General features: G+C 58.5%; 2 protein-coding genes across 4 annotated transcripts; one reads left to right on the top strand and one right to left on the bottom strand.

Moving 5' to 3' along the window:
* Window positions 1-789: 789 nt before the first annotated feature.
* Window positions 790-11108, top strand: AEBP1 (AE binding protein 1). Its single transcript, XM_008057247.2, has 21 exons — window positions 790-1357; window positions 2879-3220; window positions 3725-3796; window positions 3902-3973; window positions 4083-4196; window positions 4272-4349; window positions 5472-5549; window positions 5714-5794; window positions 5887-5940; window positions 6631-6740; window positions 6818-6957; window positions 7326-7410; window positions 7509-7653; window positions 7762-7847; window positions 8118-8241; window positions 8564-8760; window positions 8843-9022; window positions 9226-9577; window positions 9659-9798; window positions 9906-10005; window positions 10132-11108. The coding sequence occupies exons 1-21, from the start codon at window positions 1105-1107 to the stop codon at window positions 10809-10811; spliced, it is 3483 nt and encodes a 1160-aa protein (XP_008055438.1). The 5' UTR covers window positions 790-1104; the 3' UTR covers window positions 10812-11108.
* A 116-nt stretch (window positions 11109-11224) lies between these two features.
* On the bottom strand, window positions 11225-19469 carry POLD2 (DNA polymerase delta 2, accessory subunit). Of its 3 annotated transcripts, none has more exons than XM_008057246.2 (11): window positions 19420-19469; window positions 17751-18023; window positions 14564-14685; window positions 14191-14314; window positions 13736-13850; window positions 13424-13622; window positions 13015-13095; window positions 12735-12892; window positions 12376-12503; window positions 11793-11894; window positions 11225-11482 (listed from the first exon to the last, which is right to left on the bottom strand). In XM_008057246.2, exons 2-11 carry the CDS (start codon window positions 17968-17970, stop codon window positions 11322-11324), a joined length of 1410 nt encoding a protein of 469 aa, XP_008055437.2. In that variant the 5' UTR covers window positions 17971-18023; window positions 19420-19469; the 3' UTR covers window positions 11225-11321. The 3 variants fall into 3 exon arrangements, with proteins under 3 accessions (XP_008055437.2, XP_021567579.1, XP_021567580.1); XM_021711904.1 differs by having other exon boundaries at window positions 17751-18184; window positions 19416-19452; XM_021711905.1 differs by having other exon boundaries at window positions 19416-19447.

Genomic DNA, 19469 nt, shown 5'->3' with positions numbered 1-19469 from the left:
GAAGGATCACTGGAGCCCAGCAGGTTGACGCTGGGGTGGCCGGGAGTGTGCCACTGCACTCCAGCCTGGGCGACAGAGTGAGACTCCAAAAAAAAAAAAAAAAAAAAAAAAAAGGCAGGGGTGGGGGGTTCTGGTAAGGAGGAGAGAAATGACTGATTGTCACTGTTGGGACCTGGTGGGGGAGTTGGGGAGGGGAAGAACATGGCCTTCCATGGAATCGCTACCTCCAGCGGAGCAGGTGGCCACTCTCTGAGGGCAGTTTTGCACCTGCCTCCCTGGGGAACAGCACAGGGTCTGCCCGGGTCCCACCCCACATGGAGAGATTGACATGGGTGACCGAAGGAAGTTGACAGGGTGGAGCAGGGACCACCAGCATAGGGTGGGAAGGATGGGGTGGCCCTTCTGCAGCCCCCTGAGTTGGGAAGGGTCTCAGAGGCCCGAGGGCAGGGCTCTCATATCCTGGTGACGCACCGCGGGCTCAGACCACCCACTGGTAGTCTCAGGGTCCCGGCTTAAGAGCGGTGCCCAGAGCAGGGCAGGGGCATCGGCCCCTCAGACCGGTACCCTTGGGCCCTCCCCCGCACCTTCCCTCCTCCCAGACCTCCGTCTCCCGGCCGTCGCCCCTGCCCCAGTCCCTCCGTCCTAGGCGCAGTCTCCGGCCTGGGACAGCAGCTGCCTGCAGTTTGCGCTTCTCGGAAAGTGCCAAGAGCGCAGCGCCGGGACTGCCTGCCCCCCTCCGGCCCCCGCAGCCCCTCCGTCCCCTCCGGGCTCCTCCTCCCCCCCGGGGAGGGGGGCCGGCTCCGGAAGCCCCGGCGCCCCCGCCCCGGCCCCGCCAGCGCTTTGGAGAGGGCGGTCCGCGCGGGAGCGCGCCACGCGGGGCCGGAGCGCCTATTCGCCGCCAGCTCCTCGGAGCCCCCTGGCCACCCGAGTCCAGCCGACCTCGGAGCCCCCCAGCGCCTCTCCCAGATCCCCTCGCCCACCCCATCCTCCCGCCCTCCCCTTCCCGGATCCCTTCGCCCACCTCGATCCCCTCTCCACCGCTTCCCGTAGTTCCCAGCCCCTGTCCCCGCGCCCTCCTTGAAGCCCCCCGCGCGTGCCGCGGCCATGGCGGCCGTGCGCGGGGCGCCCCTGCTCGGCTGCTTCCTGGCGTTGCTGGCCCTGTGCCCCGGGGGGTGCCCGCAGACGGTGCTGACCGACGACGAGATCGAGGAGTTCCTCGAGGGCTTCCTGTCGGAGCTGGAGCCCGAGCCCCGGGAGGACGACGTGGAGGCCCCGCCGCCTCCCGAGCCCACCCCGCGTGTCCGAAAAGCCCCGGCGGGGGGCAAGCCCGGGGCGCGGCCGGGGGCAGCCGCAGAAGGTAAGAGCCCGGCAGGGGGCTCCGTGGGGGGCTCGGGGCACCTGGCTGGGGTACTGGCACCTCAGGTGAGAATGGAGGGCCTCTGCAGAATCTGGCTTTTCCCGGGTCTGCCCGAGGGAGGAATGACTCGCCAATGCTCACGTGAGCCCAGATGCGAGGGCAGGATGCCATCCCAGGCAGGTCACTGCTGGCCTGGGGCCCCACCAGCCTGAAGGCACACCCAGCCCTGGGCAGCAAGGCTGCTTTTGGGGGCCTGTGGCTCTAGTCCATCACCCCCAATCCTCCGGGCTCCGTCCAAGTGGGACTGAGCATAAGACACAGGGGACTATGCTGTCACTACCCTGACATCCCACTGAGGCTACTCTGCCTGCTGGTCGCATAGATTTAGGCCTTCCCTCCCTCCTGCCCTCGCCCTCCTAGTCCAGGAGCACACAGGCAGGTGAGGGGCTGCAGAAGACAAGCCTCTCACCCCACAGGGCTTCCAGGTGGGAGTGGGCAGTGGGTAATCGAGGTTATTATGGGAATTCGACGAGGTGATGCATCACCAAAGTATGCAACCCAGGCCTCTTATGTAATCAGTTGTCAATAAATCTCAGCTGTTTATCATGGCCCTTTGGAGGGTGGCAGAGGGTCTTGTGATCCCTCTCCCAGGAGACTGCAAGGCACCATCCGTCATTCCTGATGTCAGCAGCCCCTCCCCCTGCAGCCCAGCTCTGGATCTCTCCTGGTGGCTTCCCACCTCAGCCTCCCCGCAGCCTCTCCTGCCTGCTGTCTGCATGTTGTAGCTTTTCCATGTTTCCGCCAATCTCCCGGCATGCCTCCCACTTTCCATTAAATTATTGACAGCGTTTGCAGCTCCTGCTTGGGGTCCTGAGAGGATTCCCAAGAGGTAGCCCCATACTTGGCCCCTGTTCCCTCTCCCAGACTCTGAAATGAGCGAGAAGACGCAAGCTCCCTGCCTGTCCATTTTTCTCTTCTGTATGGTCCTAGGGTCCCCCAGACCCCCTATCCTTTCAGCCCACTCCAAAGCCCTTACTTCTTGGAAGTGGATCACGTCCTCCTCTTTGGGCTTCAACACCCACCGAGTGTCCCTTTTCTTTGAAGTTTTTCTTGTTGCTGTAGTGGATCCATGTCCTTTACTTCGTAAGGCAGCTGGCAGCGGTGGTCAGGTTGTCTCCGTCACCTCTCTACCCCTTCCATGCCCAGCACAGAATAGTGGACATTTGGTGAAGGAATGGCTTGTGAGGGGCATCTGTTGCAGTTTTGGCAGGTGGGGGGATGAAGGCCTCATCCTGGGACCTGAGCACCCCATACTCAGTCTTTAGAGATGCCGAGATTTGTGGTCAGCCCCAGACTTGCGGAAAGCCTGGGTCCAAATCCCAGCTCTGCCACTCGGGCAAGTGACTTAACCTCTCAGTTTCCTGATCTGCATGGGGAACTGATAAGCGTTCCCATGCCCAGGTCATGGGCATCTTGGGGGGAGGGGGACACAGAGTGTCTACAAGTCTACGTCTTGGACAGCACCTCTGGAAAAGGCCAAAGACAAAGGGAAGAAAGGCAAGAAAGACAAAGGCCCCAAGGCGACCAAGCAGTCCCTGGAGGGATCCCCCAGGCCACCCAAGAAGGGGAAGGAGAAGCCACCCAAGGTCACCAAGAAGCCTAAGGAGAAGCCACCGAAGACGACCAAGAAGCCCAAGGAGAAGCCACCCAAGGCCACCAAAAAGCCCAAGGAGAAACCACCTAAGGCAACCAAGAGGCCCCTGACAGGAAAGAAGACCCCCACTCAGGCCCCCTCAGAACCCTTGGAGTGGCCACTGCCTCCACCCCCCAGCCCTGGGCCAGAGGAGCTACCCCAGGAGAGAGGTTAGTGCCAGGCTCCTTTGGGGTTATGATCTCCTACTGGGGTGGAGGCAGGAAGGGGAGGGGGCAGGTCCCTGGGACCCTGCTTCCTGCAGACACTCAGGTCCCCCCTAGATAGGATGGGCCTGAGGCCTCATTTTTGTCTCAAACTTAAGACTTTGATCAGTGAGTTTGCTCAGGGTTGCAGTCTCTCCTGGATGGGGGAGAGGACTTGGTGGCCTTGTGGGTGGGGATCTCTGTGCCATGGGCCCCTGCTTGTATGTCCCTGGGCTCTGAGCCTGCAGGATTCTCTCCTGTCTTCTCCTGCAGGGGGTGGCTTAGCGGTAGGGCCTCCCAGGCAGCAGGGTGAGTTCCCCAGCAGGGTACTGAGTGCCCAGGCCTTTTTGTAGTGAGCTCAGCTTCAGGATGGTCTCTGCAGGGTTCCATGGGTGGCCGGTAGCCTTAGGCTCTCAAGGTGGTCAGAGCAGGCCTTCCACCCACCTGCTTCTGGGACTTTCTGTGTCACAGGGGGGGCGCTCCCAAATAACTGGCCAGGTCCAGGAGAGGAGACCCATGTGGAGGCACGAGAGCAACGGCCAGGTGAGTGACCTCAGAGTGCCAACTGCCCCAGTTGACTGGACTGAGGGGTTTCCCAGGGTGGGCCTGGGTGGGGTTGTCAGGCAGTTACCAGCACTGTCCCTTCAGAGCCCGAGGAGGAGACTGAGCTGCCCACACTGGACTACAATGACCAGATAGAGAGAGAGGACTATGAGGACTGTGAGTAGGACCCTGCTGCCCCAGCCTGGGTCGAACCTCTAGCCTGGGAAACCCAGGGTTGAACCCCACCCCAGCCTTGGGCCTCCCTCAGAGCCCATCTCCCCTTCAGTTGAGTACATTCGGCGCCAGAAGCAGCCCAGGCCACCCCCAAACAGGAGGAGGCCGGAGCGGGTCTGGCCGGAGCGTCCTGAGGAGAAGGCCGAGGTCCCAGAGGAGAGGATTGGTAGGATGGGGCCAGGGAGAGGGAGGGGTATGAGGGTGGGGGCCCTGTCTCACCCTCATCTCCTCACCCCTCCAGAGCCACCCGTGAAGCCTCTGCTGCCCCCACTGACCCCCGACTATGGGGATGGCTATGTGATCCCCAACTATGATGACAGTGAGTACCCAGCGCCCCAGGGTCTGAGGGACACGGGCAGGTGGATCTCGGGGCCAGGTCAAAAGACAGACCCATCTTGCAAGTCCATTTGTGGGGGCAGTGGCCTTGCTACCCCTCGCTGACCCCTAGTGTGCCCAACAGGCCACACTGCCTTCTCTGTCTCCCTTGCCCTCAGGCTGGTCCTTCCCTGGCTGCTTTCCTGATTCCTGATTTTGCTCCCCACTGGGGTGTCCCTAGGCCTCACCCCCAGCTCTGTCAGCGATGTGGGCTCCAGCCCTCCTCTGTCTTGTACTCTAATCAGCTCCTGCCAGCTATTGCCACCACCCCACACCTTTCCGAGTGCCCAAGGGCTGTCACCTCTCTCTCTCTAATGTTCCTGTGGTGGCCTCAGGCTTTTTCCTTGCTGGGTAGAGGGTCTGCCTGTCACCATTTCCCTGCCCCCAGGTTCCCATCAGTTCCTCCAACCCTGGGCCCCAGCTTAGCTCTCAAGACATCCTCCCCCCTGCTCCTTCTGGTCACAGGTGCCAGCTGTCACTCGAGGCCTGTCCTGTGCCCTGAGTGCCATTCCCTACCCACCCTCCATTCCTTCTTTCTTCAGGCCAAACCCTCCTTGGGGACCAAGCTGGAAACTTTTGGTGGGGTCTTGCTCAGCTGCCCCCTGAGCTTGGGCTGCCTCCTGACCCGTGTAGGACCCTCTCCCCTCTCTCAGCTGTCCCCCATCTTTTTTTTTTTGAGTTAGAGTCTCACCCTGTCAACCAGACTGGAGTGCAGTGGCCGCTCCCAGCCACCGCAGCCTCGACCTGCTGGGCTCTGGTGATCTTTGCGCCTCAGCCTTCCAAGTAGCTGGAACTACAGGCGCGTGCTACCACGCCCGGCTGATTTTTTGATTTATTGTAGAGATGAGGTCTTCTCAAGTTGCCCCTGCGGGCTCAGGCAATCCACTCACCTCGGCCTCCCAAAGTGCTGGGATTATAGGCTGAGCCATCGAGCCCGGCCATGTCCCCCATCTTTGATCCTCCTTTGCTCTGGCCTAGTCCTTCCCTGCTGGGCTCCTGTGGACCCAGGAGCTGAGGCCCCACAGCAGGGTCAGGGCTGCCTCAGCCTGGCTCTCCCTTCCTGCAGTGGACTATTATTTTGGGCCTCTCCCACCCCAGAAGCCTGACGCTGAGCACCAGACGGACGAACAGAAGGAGGAGCTGAGTGAGTAGGAACAAGGAATTCCCACACCAGACCTACCCCCTAAGGCCAACTTGGGCCCACCTGGCCCACCCACCTGCCCCCGGCTAAGCCTGACCCACCATGTGCCTCCTGAAGGCGAAGGTGAAGGCAAGGCTGACAGGCCTCTCCTACCTTGTATCCTCCAGAGAAACCCAAAAAGGAGGGCGGCAGCCCCAAGGAGGAAGAGACAGACAAATGGGCTGTGGAGAAGAGCAAGGACCACAAAGGTGTGTGGCTAGGGCTCAGGCCTGGGTCAGCATCCGGACTCTTGACTGCCTCCCGGGTCCTTGGCACCACCTCCCTCCTTCCTTGTCCCCAGGGCCCCGTAAGGGTGAGGAGTCGGAGGAGGAATGGATGCCTACAGAGAAAGTCAGTGAGTGGGGGCCCTGGGGGGGGTGTGGGAGCCGCCGGATGGGAGTGCTGCCATAAATGACTCCTCTCAAGACCACAGACAGGACACGAACCTGGATTTCCTGACAGGGCTCTGGGCCCCCAGAACTTTTTCCTGCTCTTAGATTCTTGGGGTCCAGGGAGTCCAGGACAATCTTGCTTGGCTCCCTCTGCCCTGGATCCAAGGCTAGCCTGCTTCAGGCGGACGGTGGCTCTCTAGGGCTCCTAGCAACTGGGATAGGGATGGTAGGGAGAGGACTTGGGGCTTTGGGTGGGGAGCAAGGCCTTCGGTCACTTTTGTAGATGTCCCTGCCGGGCCAGTGTGCAAATGGTCCCAATTTGGATGACATCTGCGACTGGCTAGGCACCAGGGCAGCTCTATCTGTGACTTCCTCCTGCCCCCCGAGAACCAGATATGGTCAGCCCATTCTCCAGATGGGGCAGCTGAGCCCCAGGGAGAGGAAACACAGTCTGGGATGGGAAGCAGCTCCTGGCTTGGACTTGAGTCACTTCGAGGTGGGCCGGTGCAGGGTACCAGGAGCCACTGGTTGTCCAGAGCTGCCCTCCGACTGGCACCCGATGTGCAGGGAGTGGGCTCTGGGCCCCTTGGTTCTGGGTTTGGTGGAGGGAGGGATGGAGCTGGTGAGCCACCAACCTGGGTGCGTGTCTCTAGAGTGTCCCCCCATTGGGATGGAATCACACCGTATTGAGGACAACCAGATCCGAGCCTCCTCCATGCTGCGCCACGGCCTGGGGCCACAGCGTGGCCGGCTCAACATGCAGGTGGGCATCTGGATGGGCCTTCCTCCCAGCTGGGACAAGGGGCTCCTCTGTCCATGCTCAACCTTCCTCCCGGACAGGCTGGGGCCACTGAGGATGACTACTATGATGGGGCATGGTGTGCTGAGGACGACGCGAGGACCCAGTGGATAGAGGTGGACACCAGAAGGACCACCCAGTTCACAGGCGTCATCACCCAGGGTCGAGACTCCAGCATCCAGTACGTGGCTGGGCTCAAAGGCAGATGGCAGGGGCAAGTGGCTCCAGGCATGGCTCTGTGTCTGTGGAAGCTGGAACTTTCCAGTGGGCCTTCAAGCTGGCCCAGGAAGACCAGAAATCAATGAGGGGACTGCCCTGTCCACCCCTGTTCCTCAGCCATGGCCAGTCACCCCTTATTAAGATGAGGTGAGGGACAGACCGTCTGCTCACAGCCATGAGATGGGCATAGGACTCAGGCTTCTGACTCCTGGGCCATGCACCCAGGCCTGCTAGCTGTTAAGTTTCTGGAGCCCAAAGGAGGGGGCCTTGGGCTGCCCGAGGGCCTGGAAAGGGAGAGCAACCTTGCTCTGACCATTGTCTACTCCACAGTGACGACTTTGTGACCACCTTCTTCGTTGGCTTCAGCAATGACAGCCAGACATGGGTGATGTACACCAACGGCTATGAGGAAATGGTAGGCCCCTGAGCCCTTGGCTCTGCTCCTGTGGTCTGGGCTGGGGATGGACTCTCAGAGTGGGTGAGGGTCCTGCCCTGAGGCCTGCCTATCCCCAGACCTTCCACGGGAACGTGGACAAGGACACGCCCGTGCTGAGTGAGCTCCCGGAGCCAGTGGTGGCCCGTTTCATCCGCATCTACCCGCTCACCTGGAACGGCAGTCTGTGCATGCGCCTGGAGGTGCTGGGGTGCCCCGTGTCCCGTGAGTGCAGAGGGGCTGGCAAGGGCTCCGAGGGGTGGCAGGGGTGGCCTGGAGCTGGGCCGGCAGGCAGCTGGCTCAGGGCCCTGCCTGCCTGCCCACCCCCTGCAGCTGTCTATAGCTACTATGCACAGAACGAGGTGGTGGCCACTGATGACCTGGACTTCCGGCACCACAGCTACAAGGATATGCGCCAGGTTGGGAGCATTTGTCCCAGGGCCAGGGTTGGGATCTGTCTGTGGGCTGACAGGGGAGCATGTGTCTGGTGCTTCTGCCACCTGACCCAGCCCCTACTGGTATGAGGGGCGCTGGCTGGCCCTCGGGAAGGAGGCTGGTACCTGGGGGCTGCCCCAGAGCAGCTGGGGTGACCTGCTAGGGCCGGGCCTCTCCCTCACCGAGTAGGCCAAGGCAGCAGGCAAGGTGTGGTCAGGGAGGGGTGTGTTGTGTGATGCGGTCTCCATCCCCAGCTCATGAAGGTGGTGAACGAGGAGTGCCCTACCATCACCCGCACATACAGCCTGGGCAAGAGCTCTCGGGGGCTCAAGATCTACGCTATGGAGATCTCGGATAACCCTGGGGAGCATGAGTTGGGTGAGGTTCTATGGGGTGTCATCTTGCCACGTGTCCTGGAGGCAGGGTTGGTGATGCTCAGGGCAGGGCTCGGCTTTTCCACCACGGGTGGGAGGTGAGGCCCTGGCACCACAGTTGGCCTGTGCTGCTGATGTTCAGAGCTCACCACTTTCTGCCTGTTCCTGGTGCTCCTCTGGGGGTTCGGGCCTGTCTTGCCAGGCCCTGTGAGCCCCAGCAGTCCCCCGGCCTTCCGGCCCCTCGGGTGTGGGGTGGGTCTGGGTTCTTCCTCAGATATCCTGGGCGGTGGGAGATGAAGTGCTGGCTGAGGCTCCTGCCCTTGCAGGGGAGCCCGAGTTCCGCTACACGGCGGGGATCCACGGCAACGAGGTGCTGGGCCGGGAGCTGCTGTTGCTGCTCATGCAGTACCTGTGCCGCGAGTACCGCGATGGGAACCCCCGCGTGCGCAGCCTGGTGCAAGACACCCGCATCCACTTGGTGCCCTCGCTGAACCCTGATGGCTATGAGGTGGCGGCACAAATGGTGAGTGAGGGTGGAGCTGGCTGAGGAAACAGGCCACGGGGGTGGGTGAGTGGCAGGTGCTGACCCTGTGGGCTCCCCACAGGGCTCAGAGTTCGGGAACTGGGCGCTGGGACTGTGGACTGAGGAGGGCTTTGACATCTTTGAGGACTTCCCTGATCTCAACTCTGTGCTTTGGGGAGCTGAGGAAAGGAAATGGGTCCCCTACCGGGTCCCCAACAATAACCTGCCCATCCCTGAACGCTACCTTTCCCCAGATGCCACGGTAGGCCACAGCCGGGCTGGCAGGGCAGGGTTGGAGGAGCAGCCAGACCTGGGGTCCTGGCCCAGCACTGGTGTTCTGGGCTTGGGAGCAGGGCTGGGGTTGAGGTGCGAGGCTCTAGTGGCTGGGGGCAGAGGGGAGGGTGATGGGGGGGACAGAGTGCCCCGAGGCTGTGGCTCTGGCCTCACAGCCGCTGGCCACCCCAGGTGTCCACGGAGGTCCGGGCCATCATTGCCTGGATGGAGAAGATCCCCTTTGTGCTGGGAGCAAATCTCAATGGTGGCGAGCGGCTCGTGTCCTACCCCTACGACATGGCCCGCACACCCAGCCAGGAGCAGCTGCTGGCCGCAGCCATGGCCGCTGCCCGGGGGGAGGACGAGGACGAGGTGTCTGAGGACCAGGAGACCCCAGACCATGCCATCTTCCGCTGGCTCGCCATCTCCTTCGCCTCCACCCACCTCACCCTGACCGAGCCCTACCGGGGAGGCTGCCAAGCCCAGGACTACACTGGCGGCATGGGCATCGTCAACGGGGCCAAGTGGAACCCCCGGTCGGGGAGTGAGTTGGCCTTGGAGGGGCTGTGGGCGGGGGTGGCCTGGCCTGGAGAGGGGGTGACTGTGGGTCTCTGTCCCTGGTCAGCTATCAATGACTTCAGCTACCTACACACCAACTGCCTGGAGCTCTCCTTCTACCTGGGCTGTGACAAGTTCCCTCACGAGAGCGAGCTGCCCCGTGAATGGGAGAACAACAAGGAGGCGCTGCTCACCTTCATGGAGCAGGTGGGGCAGGGCAGCACCTGGGGGAGGGTGGCGCTCTGGGACAGCAAGGGAGCGGTAGGCCTCGCTGGGTCTCTGTGAGGACCACCAGCCCTTGCCGGCTTCTCCAGGTGCACCGCGGCATTAAGGGGGTGGTGACGGACGAGCAGAGCATCCCCATTGCCAACGCCACCATCTCCGTGAGTGGCATCAAACACGGTGTGAAGACAGGTACCTTGCATGTACACTTACACTCCTTTCTGAAAAGACCCCACCCAATGGGGGGAGAGGACCTGGGGTGGGACTCAGTTGGGGGCGGGGGTGCTCTGGGACAGCTGGCTCATCCTCCCTCTGCAGCAAGTGGCGGTGATTACTGGCGTATCTTGAACCCGGGTGAGTACCGTGTGACGGCCCATGCGGAGGGCTACACCCCCAGCTCCAAGACCTGCAACGTTGACTACGACATCGGGGCCACCCAGTGCAACTTTGTCCTGGCGCGCTCCAACTGGAAGCGCATCCGGGAGATCCTGGCCATGAACGGGAACCGGCCCATCCCACACATCGACCCGTCGCGCCCCATGACCCCCCAGCAGCGGCGCCTGCAACAGCGGCGCCTGCAGCACCGGCTGAGGCTGCGAGCACAGATGCGGCTGCGGCGCCTCAATGCCACCACCACCGCAGGCCCCCGCACGGTGCCCCCCACACTGTCCCCCACTCCTGCCACCAACCTGAGCACTACCCTGGAGCCCTGGGGCCTTCTGCCCCTCACCACCACTGGCTGGGAGACCACCACTGGCTGGGAGGAGTCGGAGACCGAGACCTACACGGAGGTGGTGACAGAGTTTGGGACCGAGCTGGAGCCCGAGTTTGAGACCGAGTTTGGGACCGAGGTGGAGCCCAAGTTTGAGACCGAGCTGGAGCCCGAGTTTGAGATCGACCTGGAGCCTGAGTCTGAGGAGGAGGAGGAGATCGCCACTGGCCAGGCATTCCCCTTCACAACAGTTGAGACCTACACAGTGAACTTCGGAGACTTCTGAGATCAGGGTCCCACCACGGTCCTGGCCCAGCTCAAGCTACAGCAATACTTTCCAAGCCTGCCACCAGTCACATTGCTCACCAGCACATGGAAGGCCTCCTGGTCTAGACCCTGCAGGAAGGGGTGGTCCTGCCCCGTTGAGGGGGTACAAACGTGACCAGGACCCAAGAGCCAGAGTCTGTGCAGAGGTTCCTGCTCTGCCTGCCAGTCTCGTAAAGGATGGGATCACTGCAGTGTCGGGGTGGGGGCAGGTTGAGGAAGCCAAGGTCACTCGAATAAAATAAGCTCATGGCACTAACCACTCACATTCTGACAGGCTCGAGGTGAGAGGAGAGAGGCTAGCTAGTGAGTGCAGAGGTGGTGGTCACTGTGCACTCCTTTGCAAGAGTCCACAAATGCCCAGAATCTCAAGGATGGCCTTAGTAAGTACTCAGGCTTTATTTACAATGCAGACATTGCAGGGAGTGGACGACCTCAATCTAAGCCTCTCTGGCCAAGGCTGCTTTTTGAGTCAGGGGCCCAGCCCCAGGCCTTCCAGGTCATCGTCCTCTGCCCCGAAGCCTGAGAAGCTGATGGGCTGGCAGGCCAGGCTGCGCAGGTTCACAAGGCAGGCAGTCTGCGTGGCACTGAAGTCAGGGACGGCCACCAACAGCACTGTCTGGTCCTCAGGGCCTGCAAAGAAGCCACATAGGCCCTGTCTCAGGTTCTGAGTGAGGCCTACCTCAGAGAGAAGCTGCCAGAAATAAACAGGCACACAGAGATCAGCCTGGGCAGAAACACACAGACTTGAGTCACTCCAGTCCCCGCCCCGTGGGCTTGGCTTCCCACAGTAACATGATGGTGACTCGGCAGGCCCTGGCTTCCATCCCAAGGCAGGCAGGGGACTCTACAACCTAGGTTTTCTTCTCTGTGAGCTTCTTCCCCAGGTGAGACCAAATCCCTTGTGAAGCTCAGGCCCAGGGCCACCAGGAGACAAAATTACCTTGGATGATTTTGGAGCCAAAGCTGGGTGTGTTGCCACAAAAGTAGACATGAGGGCACTCCGGAAAGATGAACGGGTCAGTTTTGTAGAAGGGGTAACAGCCTGGAGGAGAAGGGCCTACTGCTGAGCAGAGCGTTCAGCCTCTGCACCAGGGCCCTGCGGCTGGGCAGTCCCACTGTGGGGCATCCTGTGTGGGATGTGACGCAGCAGCCCTTTCCTCTCCCGCTGCATGCCAGCAGCAGAACCCCAGCTGGGACAACAAAAGCACCTCCAGACATGGCTGCGTGACCCCAGGGCAGGTCACTTGCCCCTGAGGCCTGTGCTCTTGGAGTGGGCACTGGTGAACGTACTCTGCCCACCCAAGCTTCCAACACGCTCCCATGGCTTTTGGCCTGGAGTAGGCTGAAGGCCACAGACAGAATGATTTCAGAGACGCTTCCAGAATGGGTGTCGAGCTTCTGAGCTTTTCTTTAAATAGGTCTCAGCAAGGCTGGCAAGTGCAAACCCGCGGGGGAGTTTGCACATCGGGGTCCTGCCCGGCCTCCCTGGCCCTTTACTCCTAACCCGTGGCTGAGTCTGTTACCTAGGGTGTCAGGGGCTGTGGGGCTGATGTGCCGGACCCGCAGGGTCCACTCCAGGATCTCCAAGTGATCCTCCATGCTGCTGTATCGGAAAATGTCACTCACATTCTGTCCCGATGTTCCCAGGAATCTGCAAGGCAAGGCTCAGTTGACCGCTGGCCTGGGACTCCTGTCCACAGGGGTCAGCCAGAGCTCACCTGGCACTCTCCTGGGGGCAACCCAGGGCAACTCTGAAGGAAGAGCAGACCCCAGGCAGGTGCTCTGCAGTCCTGCCACCTCCCTGGGCCCTCCTCTCCCTTTCCTTCCTTGTGCCTCCTGAGGCAAAAGGCTGGGTGGCCTGATGCATGGCTATGCTGGCTACCTGACTCCATCAACGGTGGCCTGGTAGGGGTTGGTGACCAGTTGTAGTGTAGAGTAGACGGTGGCCAGCGGGAACATGCAGGGGTGGAGGGGCTGCTGGGGAAGTGTGTAGTTGGTGGGATCAAATTCGCCTGGCATCACATCCACGGGCACCGAGGCCTGGAAGGCACAGGGCAGGGAGAGTTTGCTGGGCTCCCAGGCAGCCCACACTCCCTACTCCGGTCACCTGCAGCTTCAGTGACTGGAACCTCCATCACCCTGCCAGCCCTCAGTGCGCTCACGCTCAGCTGTAGAAGGATCTCATCCAGCATCTTCACGGCCTCCACACTGGCTGCCTGGGTTTTCTTGGTGAGGTACTTGGCCTGGAGTAGACGCCCAGAAGGCAGGCAGGCTCTGAGTGGGGCTCAGGGTAGAGGAACACTTAGAGCCTGCCGGGGTCCCAGGCTTGGGGGAGAGCAGAGCAAAGTCCTCCAGGTGGGAGGACACAGGAGTTGTCCCACACTTTCCCTCCTCTCTTGCCTCCCATTACCCCTGGAGAGGGCCTGGACAGGAGGATGAGCCCCAGTGCAGAAGGCCCCAGAATCATGGCAGGGTGCTTCCTCCCAACCTGCAAAACTCTGCAGGGACCCAACTTATAGGCATCTCCCAGCTCCCATAATGGGGCTGAATACAGCCAGGGGGGCTCCTTACCTTATTGATAGAGTCTCTGCTCTGGGTGCTGTGGCTGAGGAGGTTGCCGGCGAGGATGACCCGGGAGACGTGGGCGGCGCTGCACTGTTCCCCTTCGTCCCCGAGCTGCCCCGTCACCACATCTACCAGCAGCTGGGTGCCCAGCAAGCTCTCGCCTCCACCTCCACCCAGTCCTAGACCGGACACCAGCAGCACAAACCTGCGGGAGAAGGTAGAGTCCTCCAGGGCACCATAGGAGGCAGCCCCTCCCAGGTGGGACCCAAGATTTCCCGTACCGGAACTGGGTCCCAGCCCTCGAGTGCAGTGCCTTACCTGTCCGTGTCAAGGGGGGGTGGGGGCTTCTGTGGAGCAAGGTCAGCAAAGCAATGGTCCTCCACTAGAAACTTCCCATCGTCTTTTACGGAGCCAAACACAGCCAGGACCGTCCCTGGGGAGCAGAAGTGTCAGGCCCAAGAGGGAGCCCCAGGTGCCACTACCTTCAGTACCAGTTGGTTCTCCTCAGTCACACCGGTGAATTCTTGCTTAGGACTCCAGGACTGGTGCCTACTTCCAGGAGTCACTGCCTTTGGGTGGATCTAGGAGACCCATCTCCCAGTCGGGTCTCACTTACTTTAATGGCCTCCTGTTGCCTGAACCCTCACCCACTTCCCAAGGAATGCACATGTGTACAAGCCCCTTGATGCACAGGCCACATCCCCAGGCCCCCCGACACATCCCTGCTGGGTTCCCTACCTGCATCATCTCCACCCCCTCATTGGGCTCCCTACCTGTGACCAACTTTGACACGTCAATGGTGCCTTTCAGTTTGATACGCTGCAATTCATCTTCCAGGACTAGCTCGTCATCTGGGTGGATATATTTGCTCCGAGGAGGCTGGGGCAGCAGGTTGTGCTGGAAGGCAGAGATGGGAAATAGTCTTGGGGCCAGAGCCCCCCAAGTCTCCGGTGTTAATGAGATGGCTCCATGGTGTTTACCCCTCTGGAGCCCATATCTCTGGACCTGCTTCCCCAACCCCCATGGGCAGGGGCCAACCCCAAGAACCTGGGTCTACAGCAGGTGGCATGTCAGTGTCCCCCCGGAATGTTCTAGGGGGAGCCAAGTCTACCTGGTCGCCCTGCCCTGTGTGAGCGACTGTCTCACCTCCTCGCTGATCTCTCGCAGGATGGAGGGCTGCAGTGGCATGGCCTTGAACAGGGTCCCCACCACACAGCACTTCTCACCAGGCTGCAGCTCACACAGCTTCTTCACTCCCACTCCACTGCCTGGGGCACGAAGCGACAGACTCAGTGACCAGGTGGTCCCCACCCCGATGAAGCCCACTGAGGCACTGCCCAGCTCCCCACGACAGGGGCCCATAACAGGGCCTCACTGAAGCTCTGCAGCCCAGGGCCTTGACCTTTTCCTGGAGGAAAGAACATCAAGTGCGAAGACACCCTGGACCTCAGGGTGACAGTAAAGGGCAAGGGAGCCATAGGAGACAAGGGACTCTGGGTATGGCTGGGTCTAGGGTGCCAAGTGTTCTCATGAGGCAGAGAAAGACACGCAGAGATGAGGGAATCTAAAGACGGGCAGAGTAGAGTGACATGGCCACAAGACAAGGAATGTCAGGGCAGCCACCAGAAGCTGGAAGAGGTCAAGAAGGACCTTCCAGAACTATGAGAATATGTAGTACCTCGTTACAGTGGCCACAGGAAACTAATATAGAGCATTACTTCACTTGTACCTAAATTTTAACACTGATTTGTAGAAAGAAGCCAAATTTCAACATAGCCCTGCCTGAAAAATAGAACAATTTCCTTTAGGAGTTTAGATTATTTCACCCTGCCCTCCACTCTCACCAAATCCTTCATCCTCTGAAAACAGAGAAACCCCAAGTTCAGATTTCATATCCCTCTCCATCCATTCCATCCCCTGTGGAGTCAAGTGGCCCTGTTCACCCCGAGTGCCTGGGCGTCACCTTTTCAGCACTTTCCTGAGATCCTGGAAGTGAACGAGAACACAAGGGAGGGATTCTCAGACCCAGGAAGAAAGGTATGGAGAGTCAGGGAAGAGGGAGGAATAAAAGTCCCTGAACAGGACAGATCCACACCTGGAGAAAAGCTGAGAAGGTGGCAGGATAACGTGGATGCCAGACCAGCCCCTTAGCCCTGCCAACTCCAGCACAGCCCAAACTCCTGCTGCTTGGGAATAACCAGAGCTCTACCTTGGGCAACAGACAGAGGAAAGTAACTCAAAACAAGGAGAGCACCAACACCAAACAGAAATGAGACACCAATAGAAACAAGAGACCCCAAATCCTCACTTATCCTGCTCTTTCTCTCCCCCCAGATGGCCTGTCTTAGCACCTACATGTAATTCAACCCACCCTGTAAACGTGCTAGGAGTAAATATTATCACCACCACTGAGGCATAAAGAGGTTAAGCAATGTGTCCAAAGTCACACAGCTTGGATCCAAACGTGTGCCACTGTGCAATGAACAGAACGACATCCTTGTAACTGAAGGCAGGACACCCTTCCACCCAGGAGATGCACTGACACCAAAGTCAAAATCGAACACAAAGGAAAACACTTGCTCATGACGCTTCAGTCGAGATTGTAAGACTGGGAAGAAACCATGGGAAGACTGCGGAAAGAGTACGCCAGGCAGAGGGAAAAGCCCACAGCAGGAAGGGCTCGGTTTGTTCAGGGAGCAGGTGAGAGGAGAGACTAATTCTGAGAGACAGGCTGAGCCTTGGTGGCGAAGTCCTGGCCACACAGAGCAGCCACATGGAAGTATCCTGGGCAACAGGCAGCATCAATTGTCGGGCCTGTGAGGGGAGCGATGGTGCTGCCCCGCCACCAGGCGCCCACGCATCATGGCAGCTGTTTGATTTCCTGACCACAGTCTGGGAGCAGAGTGAAATGGCCGTGTCTATCACTGGGGAGCTGTCAGCAGCTACAGTAACTGGAAGAGAAATGTGCTACCAGGTGACTGACTCTGGGCCCCAGCAGTAGGTGAGCCCTGAAAGGGGTCCCTGAAGGCCTAAAGGGAAGTAGGAAAAAACTATTGGGAACCAGAGGAAGGAGCCCCTCATTATGTGATAGAGGAGAGGCAAACAGCAGTTTGCCTGAGGCAAAGAAACAGATATTCTGGATATGTATTTATAAAAAAAAGAAAAAAGAAAGACAACATCTCTAACGAATTTGATGATCTAGCCAGGAGACTTCTGGGCCTGGTGTTCTCTTGGCTTCCTGTAATGAGAATCAATCCCATGGCTTGGTGTGAGATGGGGTGGACTTCCTAAATCTTCCCAGGTAGTTCCAGTGTACAGCCAGGACTGAGATCCACTAAGCCTGATGCCAGGGGCAAGAAAAAAGAGTAAGACAAGGTTTTATCTACAAAAACCTCAGTTTAAAAACATAATAGGCCGGGCATGGTAACTCATGCCTGTGATCTCAACACACTGGAAGGTGGAGGCAAGAGGACTGCCTAAGCCCAAAGGTTCGAGACCAGCCTAGGCAACCTGGCAAGACCTTGTCTCTACAATAAATCAAAAAATTAGCTGGGCGTGGTGGTGCATGCCTATAGTTCCAGCTACTTGGAAGGATAAGGTAGAAGGATCGTGTGAGCCCAACAGGTTGAGGCTGTTGTGGCCATGATCATGCCACTGCACTCCAGCCTGGGTGACAAAGTGAGACTCCAACTCAAATAAAATAAAATAAAGTAAAAACATAATAGGAGATGAGGCCAGGTATAGTGGCTCATACCTATAATCCCAGCACATTGAGAGGATCTGACTGTAGGAGAGATAATCAAGGAAGAAATGGGGGGGGGGGAGAAAAAGGGTTGTGTTGGTTAGACCACCTTATTGGGAAAGACAGAGAACCCACAGGACAGGAGGATTCATGGTCAACAAACATGTGGGGCCAGGAGGAGAAGCAAACAGGCATGGGGGGGCGTCCCCTTGAGACGAGGAGATGCATCTTCACCAACCTTAGCTTCCGGTGCCTTCCCAGGACTGTCAGGCTGAGGAACCCTCTAGCTACAGTGTAGGCAAACAGTTGAATAATCTGCACTGAAGATGGGAAAAACATTTTCCTCTACAATGAAATAATCACCGTCACCGCCAGAACTAAGACTTTACCTCAGACTAGCCTCTGAACTTGAAATTCACAAATAACTTAATTTAATCATTATTACCTAAAGAGGAAAAAGGTTAAAAAAGGTTAATGTTCCTAAGGTAATGGAAGTGGGAGAATTAGAGAAATGTTTCTGTTCTCTAGCACAACATTTCTAAGTGCCGGCCTGGTGGCAGGAAGGAAGCACCTTGTCAAACTCTTACTTACCCCAGTGCTGCTGGGCCCGGTTCACCAGGAAGGGTCTCATTTGGATGAGGCGGGTGGCATAAATGTGGGCGTACTGCCGGTTAAAGCTGCGCTCCCCCAGCCGGAACGGTTGTGAAGAGTTGGTATAGGTTGCCACAGGTACTCTGGCAAAGGTGGCGTTGCTGGTTGATGGTGGGGACAGCAGGGTGTGAGCCCTTTGGGCAGCCTGCTCAGAAAACATGGCGCTCCTGGCTTGCTTGGTTCAGACAGCTTCACCCAGGCCAAGGAGGGTCACTGTGAGAACACAAAGACATTCCTGCCACCCTTGCCCATCCCTAGCAGCGGCTCTCCTGGTGTCTCACTGTACCCAAAGGGCACCAGAAAAGGAGGGGAACAGCTGTAGTCAACACCAAACATTGTGTTCACCTGGAAACTTACTGTCTGGATACCGATGACTCACCTTATAACCCTCGTCCAAAATGGGAGAAAACGAAAGCGAGGAACGTTTCTCCTACCTGGAACTCTCTCCAAACCCCAGACTCAGGAGCCTGTCTGTTCCACCTGGATGACTAGGGTCTTAAGTTCAGCATGCTCCAAATGGAATTCCTGATATGCTTCCATTCAGCTCTACAGCATCTGCCCCATCTCTAGGCCTTATTATTAAATAAGCTACCATGAAATAATAAGCCTATTACTAAATAGCAAGCCACAAATAAGTCACTGCTCTGCTCAAAACTCTGTGTCATTTCACTAATAAAGCCCTTACAATGGCCTGTGAGATCTGCCCCACTGGCCTCCCCTCCTGCCTCCCACACCCTTGTGTCCCTCCCCACAGCAGGGGACCTCTGCACTTTTGCTTGCTCCTCTACCATATCTTCAGGGCTCACATGCTCATTTCCTTCAAGACTTGACTTTCCTCAAATGTCATCCAAATGCCTGCACCCCCCATCCATGATATACAACTGTAACTCTCCCCTGGTACTTTTGCCTCTCCAGTTGTGATTGCTGTTTACAGCTTTTACCTTCTAACAAACAAACTATATGTTTGAAATGTTTTCTGCCTTCTCTGATGAGACCCCTAATCCAGGAGATCAGTGATTTTTGTGTTTTATTCCTGGAGATATTGCCAGCACCTAGAACCGTATTGTCCCATTTACAGCCACAAGCCACTTGGGGCTACCAAGGACTGGCGATGTGGCAGTCCGATTGCGACATACGGGGAAGACACACACTGGATTCTGAAGAGTCGCTCAACGAGTATCTCAATAATTTCTTCACATACAATTGAAATAACAGTTTGGATACATGTATTGGGTTACCCAAATTAATTTCTGCTGCTTCTTTTCCCTTTTTTAAGTACACCTATTAGTAAGTTTACAATTCCGTAGTTGACTTGCATTCTATCTCCACTGGACAGCACTGGCCTAGGACACAGGCTCTACACATGTGTCGAAAGAGTGAATCCGAATCGAGCCCTAACTTGCTCGATGGCGGCAGCAGCCAGGCCGTGCTGTCCGGGATGGAACCGCGGGCGCTACCGGGGATGCCCCACGCGGCGGCCTCCCCAGCTCAACTCCACGCGGCTGCTGCGGAAGGTCAGTCGAGAAAGGAGCCCACGTCCCCAGAAGCCTAGCCCTGTGGCCGGGCCCCAGCCGCCACCCGCGGACCTGCTAAACCTGACCCCACTCACCGCGCGGCGAAACGCATCCCGCCAATCCTCGCGCGCCAGCTCCGCCCATC

The sequence above is a fragment of the Carlito syrichta genome, unplaced genomic scaffold (genome assembly GCF_000164805.1).
Source record: "Carlito syrichta isolate Samal-C Ts95f unplaced genomic scaffold, Tarsius_syrichta-2.0.1 Scaffold302911, whole genome shotgun sequence".
Taxonomy (NCBI): Eukaryota; Metazoa; Chordata; class Mammalia; order Primates; family Tarsiidae; genus Carlito; species Carlito syrichta.
The sequence above is the reverse complement of the archived record's forward strand: the minus strand, read 5'-3'. Positions and strand labels throughout refer to the sequence as shown.